The sequence below is a fragment of the Saccoglossus kowalevskii genome, chromosome 13 (genome assembly GCF_978046115.1).
Source record: "Saccoglossus kowalevskii chromosome 13, keSacKowa6.1, whole genome shotgun sequence".
Classification (NCBI taxonomy): Eukaryota; Metazoa; Hemichordata; class Enteropneusta; family Harrimaniidae; genus Saccoglossus; species Saccoglossus kowalevskii.
In genome coordinates this window covers 11,565,154-11,577,810 of record NC_140653.1, presented here as the reverse complement: position 1 = coordinate 11,577,810, position 12,657 = coordinate 11,565,154, and the positions used below count along the sequence as shown (strand labels likewise).

The following is a 12,657-nucleotide window of genomic DNA, read 5'->3' as shown; positions in this document are numbered from 1 at the left end:
ATGAGCGCTTGCCTCCTGGCTGATTTTGGCTAGCAGACCTCGCCTTAGGGCATTGTGTTTTCAGTGGGCGCCCTCCGTTTACCCTTGGCAGTGGCCAACTGGCTAGCGGATTCGATCTGAATCGTCTAGTTCATTGCACTCCAATGCTCCGAGACTACACCCGCCATCTCCCCATCAAAGAGGGTGGAAGATGTCCAGTCTATGTAACTGAGGTGGTGACGTACTCCATGACTCAGTTCGCCAGCGAAAACACCCACGTCTCGTTGCACAGTAGTAACCCGGCCAGGAGAGCCAGGTGACACTGGGTGGATGTCGCACGTAGCTGTGCGGTGGCCCACCAGTAAATGTGTCGCCTGATCTAGGAGGCTTGTGCGTTCTGCCTCCACGGTCTCTGAGTCCTGGGCACGCACAATAATGCGCTCCAGCAACTCTGCCCTCAGGGCGTGATGGATTGTCTCCGACTGAGCTGGCAAGAACGCCCATGAAACGCGGCTGTCTGCCTTTACCCGCTTTGCCAAACAGAAATTCATGGTACCGGAGTCAGCGGAAGGAGCTTTGGGATATGGTTGGGGGCGTTTGGTCTCATCCCACCCTTTGGGGTCTGATCCCACAACCACATAGACTGGGTAGTGTTTGGTCCAATGGGAAATGTTGCACAAGATTTACCCCACCCAGGGACCTTAAGCGTTACCTCCTCCACGGCTGACCAACGTTCGCGCATCAACACCGTCTGCACGCCCTGCGCCCCACTCGGCCGGACAGGGGTAGACGTGCCAACGGGGTTGCTTTGGATCACAGTGCCTGTGATCCCATAAGCATTGAAGCAACAGTAAGTGGTTGCCTTAGGATCGAGGGTGGGGGTATATACATTGTATATGTACCACTAGGATCGATGATACTCGCATCACCCCAATAGCATGGCTCATCGAGTTGTTATGGATGACTAAATTTCATCCCCGTCGGTGCGGAGATAAAAAAGAAGTGATTATCTGGCTATGATGTCAGTGCCACATGGCCTCTGTCACAAGGTTAGGGACGTAAGGAAAAAAAATCTTGGGGTCATGGGACTTCCCCTTACCTAGATTTTATCTCTCCGTCATTGGCAGAATCGCTGATTAATGCCTACAGTTCAAAATAGTCATTTTGACTGACCAGAGTCTATGGTGGGTAATTGAACGTAGTGAATTGCAATGTTGATAATCTTAAATGCATCAATATTAGTGGCATACATTCTCCAAGCCTCAACTGATTACTGCTTTTTAGTAGAGATTCAGTCTCTGCAACAGACAACATTTTTCATCTTAATCCTGGGGATTACGAATTTTTTAAAATATACTACCGTAAAATACTTTATTTTTGCTGGCATTAATTTTTGCTGAAAAGAATATTTGGGTGTTTTGTGTGGAATTTATTTTCACTGATTTTTGACAAGTTAAATGTAAAATATAGGAAAAAGGTATATTCGCTGGATTTTATTTTCACTGAATCATTCTTTCAGCGAAAATTAATTCTATTTTTACAGTATATTACATATAGTTTTTATTATTTTTTATAAAAGCATACCCTCAAGCCAAAATTCAGCAAATTTGGTAAATAGCCATGGAAACGCAGCCAAACACAAAAAAGTAGGTCACCTCTTCAGTTCAATGGTGTGAAGGAGCCACACTGATTGTTTTGTGGAACGTTTTGCATAAGAAGTACATCAATGGGATTAGCAATGTAAATCTGTCGAAACGATACAAATAAATAACACAAAACAAAGCAAAACAAAACAAACATGTTATGTGAGGTCATATAATAATGATCTATTAGTCTTTCTACTGTTTTTCAGTATCACTATAGATGTTCGTCATAGCGTTTATCATACATGCGCATTAACAATACAAGAATATTCAATATTTTAATTTGCCTGTGGCAGAGACTGATTCAGAGCATCCAGTCAGTGCTTGAGGATGGGAGGCCCATGTAAGAGAAAATTCAAGCACATGCATGTACGGCTTTTTTATGGAATGATACTAGATAGTAGTACTAGAGATGTAGGATAATTCAAATCTACTTACCGCTGTACTACCAGTGAAAGACAGCAATGGAATTCTTTCATCCTTGGCCATAGCAGAACTGGGAAATAAAATTACATTAAAAACGTATCAAGAAATGACAGCTGACAACATTGTTTTTTTCTCATGCTTGACTGTATGAAAATTAATCCAACCATGTTCAAGTTTCACATGGAGATCATAAATTACTATCACTTCACTGGGTCTTAGGAATCAATACAATACAGAGAGTAATGAATTTGAGTCGATATAAGCTGAGGAGTGAAATTAGTTTTTGATATACAAGATGTTGATAAATATATCTAATTATATTAGACATGTAGGAGGGTAAGGTGGTCCAAGTACATTTGTATACTTACCCAATCTCAGCACCACCACAGATCATAGAACACACAGCAGTTGGTAATCCATTAGCTGCCAGAACTGATTCCATTACTCTTTGAAAAAATAAAAACAAATCATGTCAAGCATTATAGTATTAAAATAGATCAAATATCTGAGAAAAATCAAAACCGTACCGTAGGTATAGAATGTACACAACAAAAGAAACAATTGAATGATGAAGTTGGTACTTGTAAGTGATACGATAGTCAACAGAACAGTACTAACCTTGTTATAGCAATGGAACACAAAGGTGTAGATGGAGCTCCTTTCCTGTATTAAAGAAAAATCATAAAACACCCACTGTAAAAGAAATTGTGTTCTATCTATGTGTTACTTAAATAGTGATCCCAAGACACTGAAGTTTCGGCCAAGGCAATTCTGCACCCCATTGCTCTCACACAGACAAAACAATGGGCTATCATTTAGGTATTTATTTACTCGTCAGATATTTGGACTACCTCTACATGTCCTCGACTCATTTTGCAGTTTTTCCTCCACAAATAATAACCACATAATGATTTTTTTTTCATATTTGTTTACCCAAGATTTGAAGGAAGTGCTAGGAAACTCATACAAAGGTGCAAAATGTGGTACAAAATTGTTGGTAAAAAAAATTGATACACATATAAAAACAATTATTATACATGTACAGTACATCACATACATGTAGGACTACTAGCATGCTGTCTTACTTTGAGGAGATCATGGAAATGCTCAATGGTGTAATCCCAGACATTTGCAAAATTAAAAAGTTTTTAAACAGTATATTTCTTTTTACAATTTATGACGATGTTCTCTTTTTTACATACACGAATGCATTTAAATTATATACGAAATCATGGAACTTGCATCTCTGTGGGAACTACATGTTTACTCTACCCCAACTCACCAGAGACAAGTATTACCACAGACCAGAGCAATGGCAGCATTCCAACCGTATACAGCTACAGGAAAATTGAATGCTGTGATTATACCCACAACACCGAGTGGGTTCCACTGCTCTATCAAAGCATGACCGGGTCCTATGATCAAGAAAACAAGCAATAGAATAAATAGGTCAATGAACACAGTAACTATGCAGCACCATGGATACTGCAACAGAGTACAGAATGCTCATCAGTTTAAGGATGAACAGAAGAAATTTTTCTTTTACTTTCTATCCCATCCTGTAATAACCAATTTGTCCACGCATAGGATAGAAACCCAGTAGAAAATAAATACATGTATAGAGGAGGTGATATGTTCACTTTCAAGTTTTTTGTGATTGTCCGCATTAGTTCCAAATAATTATTGTGACAGACATGATACAAAGTGTGGAGCCAGTTTATTTGTGTGATTCGATCTACCCATAACATTCATAATGCATTGTTAGCACGAAAATGATGATTATTCATGTTGAATCAGATTCTGAAACAGAAGTATGTGATGAATGATGTATGTGCATGATCAGAATAGCCATGTTAGCAATACGACAGCATTTGTTTTCAACCTGATCTGTCAAAGTTTTAATGAAATATGCCCATCCACGACCAAGATCCAGTTCTGGAATGGAATGGCAGAAATGTTTGATTTTGATGATTTTAAAAACACTGAAATGGCTGCCATTCGGCCATCTTGAATATGATAATGAAACAAATGCATGTGCACATGTATGATATAATGTGTAAAGTCTGAGATATAGGTGTGAATGGCCAGACAGATGTACTAGAGGCGCGAACACAACGATGCACAGGGTTATTTGGATGTAGTACAAATGGGAAGGGCAATAAAAAAGATTATGAAAATTATTATGGCTTGATATTCAGAAAAAAATTAAATAGAGAAAAACAAAGTGGTGCCCAGTCAGCCATTTTAAATCAAATTACAAAACAAAAATGTGGATCACTATGCTTTACTATGTTTAAAATCAATTTCATGTTATCAATAAAATTAACCCTGGCAAGCCTGTGAAAAGGTTGATGACAAAAATAGACATCAAAATGGAAAACAAATCGGCATGCATATGTAAATTATTATTTATTATGACAAAGAATGTCTAGGCATATCTAAGAAAGCATTTATGAAACCCAAAACAAGTCTCTGTGTTAATGAGTTGTAATAACAATTGGAACTTACGTTCAGAAGGAAGTACACGCCCACCAAACATTCTAGATAAACCAACAGCGTAGTCACATACATCGATAACCTCTTGTACTTCACCTTCACCTTCAGGTAATATTTTACCATTCTCCAATGATTCCTGGTAAAATATACATGTAATGTCATGTAATACTGTAAAATCTGTATTAGAAGCAGTGGCTTCTATTAAAATGGTACAATGCAACACAGAGGATGTGGCTTCTATTAGAGCATCTACACATATGAGAAATGATGAATTTTTTATTCTCAATTTTTCAAAAAAAATGGGTGCGACTTCTATTAGGGGTGCGACTTCTAATACAGATTTTACGGTACTATTTTTTCCTCATTTTTTTCCCACCATCTACAGTTTGTATGCTGACACCCCCACTTACACCCATGTGATAATATGAGGAGGTTATCAGTAGAATACCGCACAAAGTATGCATGAAGGCAATAGAGTGATCATATTGATGGACATATAAGCAAAGCTCTATGCGACCTACACTACTCAAGTGCATACTTCTCGTGATAACCTTATAATTATACATAATAATAATAATTTTTGCTTTTGCTCACTTGCTTCTATGCTATCGATAAAGAGCCATTGCTCGAAACGTCTAGCTATTTTTAATAGTTATTTAGGACTACGATTACCAAATATTATCTTCAATATATTATAATTATACATCTTTTTACTGCTTGGAGTAATATTTCATTGAGAGATTATAAGGTCGAAATGACAACAAAAAACATATTGTAATGTGCAAATGTTAATGTTAGTTCCATCACACACTATAACGTTCATATATCTAAAGGAAAGAGTTCAAATGTTACGTCAATAATCTTAAACACGTAAATGTTGGTTCATATTTTATCCCGCATAAGAAAAAATGTTAACAATGTTGATATGAAACAGAAAATTCTATTGTATTCAGTGCTAGATGTATAATAATTTGTTATAACTTGATTCACAGTCATTAACGAGTTTGGCTCATTTATATGAATTTCAACTGTATCAGATGATGGTTACTATAACCATGGCTTTTTGTTTGATTATTACAGCTGTGTTCAGTCATTCCTTGAATGATTTTTTTTTGCCATGTAAACATTTGTTTTATGTAAACACTTGAAAAATGTTTTGCAACTGCTCCAGTTGTAAACATTAGACTTTGTGTCAAAATCATGTTTATGAACATGCTAAGCAAATAAAAAAGGCAGCTGAAATTCAATAACATACAAGTACTGCTAACTAGACAATTAATATGTTGACCAGTGCACTGGGAATGAATCACATTAATATTGTCACAGGGCCCCCCCAATGATTTTTTTTTCCCATCAAAAAAAAGCAAGCTGTTCATGTATTTAGAAATCCAGTACTATTATAGGAGCACAGTGTTATTTAGACAAGTGTGGTTGTCATCATGGTCATTTTGTTTAGCCATATTACTTAATAATAATACCATATAATAATAATAATAATAATACCATTTGTTTTACCATATTATTACATATGTACTGCAGTTTATTTTGATTCGTCCCTGAAATCAAAATCGGTATTTCCACAACCCATATGCAAATGAGGTCGGAGAGCAAACAAAGTAGTCCCTTCAGGAGTACAGTTTTTCGGAATAAACAATATTTAGAAGTACGATATTTTCCCCTTGGGGTACATGAATATACTTGCCGAGTGACATGAAATTTGAACAACAGTAATGGTACTTTTAGGCAGTCACTTATTTTGGCCCAAACTAATTTGCATATCACCCATGCAATAATGTTTTCGGTATTTTCACGGTCGATATGCAAATGAACATGGTATTTTTATTGGCTACCGAACTATTTTTATTTTGTAAACACATTTTCGTCTGCTATTTTTATCCAGTTCAGATCGTTCAACAACATTTTTGGCATGTCAGGTGTACATCACATAGAATACTACAATTGGGAGAACTTAATGTGTGTTGACCACCTGGAAACTGAGTTTTATAAACCTTGAAGGGCTCTCAGAAGATCCACCAGCAGTAAAATCAGCGATTACTATGCAGCCGCAACCATCAGCATCGAGATACCAGGTTTCTGCTGGTGACGTTGCGACGTTACTCAGTTCCAAATAAAAATTACCAACGCCAAAAGAGCAACATTTTATCTGGTAATCAAGACTCAGTCAATCCACGACCAGCAAGCAACATCACACACCAAGGTGTAGCGCAGCCACAGTCCCTCAACGAAGGACTGTAGTGCAGCTACATGTAAGCGACAACCGCTGTCGACGAAAGTCATCCCGTCTGTGGAGTATCGCAGTTGCACGGCATGTTTGCCAATGCACAATTCTGTAGCGGCACTTTTAACTTCAACATAAACTGTGTATCATAGTTGTCCAGTTCAAGTTCTGGTTCTGCCGTGGTCCCAACTAAACGTCAACGAGTTATTTATTCGGACAGTGACTCAGATTAGACGTCTGATTATTTTAATTTCAAACAAACAGTGACACGCGTTCTCCGGGCGCGTTCTACACTGACACGCGCTGCTAGGACGTAACACTTATATTGGAACATATTAATGGGCAATGGGGGTTCCCCGACCTAAATTCCATCCAGGTTTGCACGTTCTTTCTTTAATACGAAATAATCAAGTATGGAACATATGTAATAATAACAGAACCCCACACCCTCCCCGTGGCTTTCGTTGCGTATGGAAGTTATTTTCACTCGAGATGCGGCGTATTCTGCTGTACTTTCACTCGCTTCGCTCGTGAAAGTACGGCCGCGGGATACACCGCATCACTCGTGAAAATAACTTCCATACGCAACGAAAGCCACGGGGAGGGTGTGGGGTTCTGTCATATTATTTCACAATCAATGCTACATGGAGGAGTTATATTTTTCAACCACCATATAGTTTAATGTCTGCAAATTTTGCTTTTTTTTCCTGAGGCTGTTTCTATGAGGTAACAAGCAATTCTCGTTCCAGATTACTACATGCTACATGGAGGAGTTATGCAGTTCACAATTTAATGTCCAAATTTTGCTTCCTTTTTTCTGAAGTTGTTTTTATGACGTAACAAGCAATTCTCATTCCAGATCACTTTCTGTTACCTTCTAGGTGCATGCATTACATTAGAGTGGGAATACTACATAAACCAAACAGTCCATTTCCAGGCCACCAAATCTTCAAAAAAAACAGCTTGTGAACTGGCTTCATAAATTTTCAACAGAAAAAAACAACCTATAGAAACATTACATGCCTAATGTAAAAATACAAGTAACTTCATTGTGTTGTGTCTTTCAAACATGGGATATTTGTTTTACATCTCAAGAATAATAATGAATAATTTCCTTACCAGTTTTCCCAGGAGGTGTTTCTTTTCTCTGAGTGCATGTCCAATCTGTCGTACAATTTCACCTCGATGGGGACCAGTAACCTGCATTTTAAAGAAAAAGATTTTCTAATAACACAAACTGCTAAGAGCATCATGAATGTGTTAAAACATATACCTTATTAACCTGAGTAGCTTTATGTAAATGCTGACCTGACCCCGAAAGAAAATAAAGGTCACATTGTTGTTGTTGTGACCAACATAAGTTGTGCTTCGTCAGCATGTTTTCATCCTAGCATTATTCAAAGCCAGATTTTCATTAGGTTCATTTAAGTTCATCTAAATTTAATTTTGAAGTGAACCAGTATGATGAATTACCATGACAGTGTTTAAATTGTACGATGTTATAAATTTATAACAGAAATTGCCACAGTCTGCCATACTAAATCAAGATTTGAATAGAACTTGTCTAGCTATTACATTAAGAGTATTGTTTGAGAGAATACAAATATATAGGTACATTTAATACGGCACTAAATTATACAGGATCAATGGAAAACTTCACATGCCTTTACACAGGTCAGGAAATATCACAAATTGTAAAAAAAAAAAATGTGAAACACAGTATTCAACATTTGTGTTGCATGCAAATTACCATGTAATGTGTGACTTGTTTAAATTATAAATACAATCATCCGGGAAATCTGGGCTGCTTGTATAATCTTGGTATTAAAGATGGATTGATTAAAGGTCACGTGTTCGGGTTTAGATATAAACGGGGAATTGTATACATGGAAATGTTTTTTTATTGAGTCTGGTGACACCATGCCTGAATATCACGGTACTCTCACCTGACCTTATCTTTACACAGTGTATGCACAATGCAAGCGTAATTACTGAAAGGTCATACATTGTATATAGTGCATTATATGGGGTTAGGTACAGTGTATTTCACCAGTCTGAGAGACATGCACCATTACTAGGGACATTTTCTTAATTGATTTTTTTTTAAATCTTGTAACCAGCTGGACTAATTAACAGGTGATGATGTATAGTCTATTTCATGGAATTTTATGAAATCTATGTGTCTGTGGAAGGAATGAGTGAATTAGGTTGTTTTCATGATTGAATGGCTACTTGACATATGTATTATGTTTTGGAATACCGCTGATAATTAAAAACCAACTCCAAATGAATAATCAAATAATTTAGGACAAAATATATGGAATCTAATTATATACATGTAGGTTAATGACTGAGAATGAATAGAGGGTAATTATGTTAATTAGCTCAGGTGAGTGTTATTTATTTTTCCTAAGATTATTACCTCTGTCCACACGTTCCATGCTTCTTTACATTTGTCAACTGCAGTATTGTAATCAGCCACCGTTCCCTCTCGCACTCTAGCTATCGGCAAACCGCTGGTAGGACAGAATGTATCTACATACTAAGAATAGAATTGAATTCAGTATACAACACAGAAAGTACCATGTGAAGATGCATATAAATTAGTTGATATACTATTGTCAGACAAACAAGCATGCTTTCTAAAATTATATACAATATTTCTATAAATTAAAAAAAAATTATTTGACACAATTGGTAAGAAACATACTTATAGCCAAAAAAGTCAATGCGATGGATTGTTATTAGAAACCTTCATTTTTGTTGCAAAAAAACAATTATATATAACAGTTTTAAACAGTATACATTTAACATCAAAGCTAATAATCGGGCTAATGCTTCAGTCAATGTCAACCCCGACAGCTCCTACCTCGAAAATACGGGACAAATGTGGGGCATTAGATGGGGTTTATACTATGCCCGTGGAGGTGGGGTAACAGCCGTGTTTCGTGTCCCGTCATTGCTAGCTGCGCATGCGTATACATTCATTCTGCTGATATGATAGCAAGCATGGAGGACAGTGGCGATCGATGGGGAAAATATTATGTGAGGAGTTTGTTTTGGGTGGGAGGATTTGCCTATTCTTCTTGCCCTTGGAGGTGAGGTGGGGCATTTGGCAAATTTTACAACAATAATTTCCAAATCCTCCACTAAACCCCGAGGTGGGGAGGGTGGGGGTTGACATTGACTGGAGGATAACTGGGGACAGAATGTTCAATTAAATAGCGGGAAGGTACATACACTTCGTTTAAAGCATAAATGCTTACAGTAAGTGAAAGGCACTCTAAGTTCTTCAGGCATACAATAACAGTATAAATATAAATAGTGTCCTAGTGCACTGTCAAAATATATATTGTCCTCCAAATGAGGACTGGTGCCTCGATATCTTAAGGATGTTGGGTATACGTTTCAAACAAACATGACCTTGTTATCATTTTAGACACATTGATTATACATCCCATATAACGGGTTAACCTTGTCACCTCACTTGCGCTAAGGTAGCCGACATATTGGGCCATTCCAGTTTATATCTGCAACCCCCTGTTGATGTGGTCGGATTTCCAGCACTGTATGATTGGGAAAATACACCGGAATTCCAACTGTATATGGAGAAACAGAATCTGGAAATCCAGACGAGTATGTAAAAAAAATTCCTGGAAATCCAGGCAGTTATGGCTACTAAATAAAATATGGCCTAGTTTATCTCGCCACATACCGGTTGATGAGGTTGGATTTCCAACAGTATGACTAAAAAAACTTGGAATTCTGACTGTATATGATAAAAAAAATTGGGCCAGTATGAAATAGTTATTACTAAAATTAGTTGAGGATGGTGGCACGAATGAGCTCATCAACACCGTGAATCAGGACTAGTTTGGATTTCCATTATCAAATATAAAATTGTGAACTTGGTAAATTAGCATACATGTATGATGAGTTATATTTGGAAATTCTACTCTGTATGGTGGCACAATGGAACTCATCAACACCATAAGTAGGAACTATAGTTTTGGATTTCCATTACTGTATGGTGAATGGTGATTTGGAAATAAAACTTTGCATGACTTATACACCCATGGAAATTATACCCTGTATAAAGTAAACACACAAGCTCATCAACAGGGGGGGGGGGGGGGGTGCAGATATAAACTGGAATGGCCCATTACTGCATTTCATGTAATGTGTTTACATGTACATGCAGTTTTGTCACTGTGAGAAATCAGCTTTTTGTCGTGGACGTTGATGGCCGACAGACTTAGATGTGATTTCATGGCATCTATTGGCCTAGTGACTTTTAGCTTTCTTTTTGGTTTATGCCAGTCACTGACAAGTATAAACGCAGAAACATAGCTTACATATGACTCCCAAGAATTGTGATATTGATTCTGTGCAAATATTACTATGAATATCGGGTACATTCCCTATTAAAAAACTTTTGTGAAAAAAAAATTTAAAAAACTGCTGATGATATTGCATAATGATAAATAAGGAAATTATGAATGTCATACAAAATTAATGATGAAGAAATAAACGGTAACTAAAATCAAGTAAATTGCTTAAAATTGAATTAAATTTATAATAATTAACATAGATCTAGTTAATGATAATTTTTCTGGTGAATATTTATAAATGCATTGATTCAATTCAAACAAGAAATTGTCAATCACTATTGAGATATTCTATTGTATTGGATATTCTATTATTGATATTCTATGTGCAATGTACATAAATCCAAACACAGCCCAGTGCCAGTGGGACAGTGAACCAATCGTCGAGTTCACATCTTGTGAATCGTTTTCATTTTTATCGTTTTTAAAATTACTTTAAATTAATCAGCCATCATTCATGGGTTATCTAAAAATGGATAAAACAATTGAAATTTGGCGTCGGGACTGGTGAAATGCCTGACGACAGTTTTTGTATTCACATTTTCTAGTTCAAAATATTCAGTCGTGGGATTTTCTTTATTTTGTTTTCCCTCAACAGTCTTTCCAGGTAAGTTTTCAAATGGAGGTAACTTTGACGTATATCATTTTAATATTTATAAAGCATGATAAGTTCACCAACAGGGGTTTCACACTTGACCGGCATCGGGTCTGCAATCTCGTTTTATTATCAGAAACTCACCGGTCCGTTGGCTGTCCATTCCCCGTGAAAAACACCATCGTTTTCCTTCTTTAAGCCCAGATCTTTCAACCACGCATACTTTTTATCTTCAATTAAATAACTCGTACCACTACTAGCCATTCTGCTCAAATACAATGCCTGTTTAAAGCTGGAAACAGACCTACTAACACCTATAGTAATGCGCCACATGGTAAAGGGGCTCTGCAAAGGCACGATCTGATGAGCGGTTGCTGAATAGGTACCTTTGACCCCATGAACTTCCGCAGGTCAACAACCTACGCGCTCAATAATCCGCATGATGGCGCTATTACATTTGAGCGCATAACCTAGTATTCGTACAGCGAGCTCAGCACATAGGTAAAGCAAGTTTCAAAACTCACAGAATTAAGCCATTGAGATAATTGCCTCAATGTACCACCTACGAGCTTTGATGCCCTTAAGTAAAGTCCAAGCCATTGTAAAGGATGGATCAATCTTATTAAAATCCGATGTAGCTTATTTTTTATATTTTTATTTATAATTTTTTGTTTATTCTTATGTATTTTTTTTTTATCGCCGTTGTTAATTTTTTAATATGCATATCGTATTTCGGTAACCGGGAAGATAAACGTGGAAGGGTTGTCTACTGAACGCACATGTAATTTATTATGAAAATTCGAAGTTGAAAATAATGTGATGTTCGGTCAATAATTGTTCAGCCTTAACATGATGTCAATATTTATCACATTATACAATTTAAAATTAGTA

At 36.8% G+C, this 12,657-nt stretch overlaps 1 protein-coding gene across 1 annotated transcript in view; it reads right to left on the bottom strand.

The window, feature by feature from the left end:
- LOC100370075 (alpha-aminoadipic semialdehyde dehydrogenase-like) overlaps positions 1-12,177 on the bottom strand; it is a 60,368-nt gene extending 48,191 nt beyond the window's left edge. Inside the window, exons 1-8 of the mRNA XM_085506925.1 lie at positions 11,911-12,177; positions 9,206-9,325; positions 7,903-7,983; positions 4,557-4,680; positions 3,331-3,463; positions 2,667-2,711; positions 2,417-2,494; positions 2,061-2,118 (exon numbers count right to left, since the gene is read on the bottom strand). Coding sequence (XP_085363051.1) covers positions 2,061-2,118; positions 2,417-2,494; positions 2,667-2,711; positions 3,331-3,463; positions 4,557-4,680; positions 7,903-7,983; positions 9,206-9,325; positions 11,911-12,099 — 828 coding nt within the window. The 5' untranslated portion in view covers positions 12,100-12,177. The remainder of the gene's footprint in view (positions 1-2,060; positions 2,119-2,416; positions 2,495-2,666; positions 2,712-3,330; positions 3,464-4,556; positions 4,681-7,902; positions 7,984-9,205; positions 9,326-11,910) is intronic.
- Positions 12,178-12,657: the final 480 nt, after the last annotated feature.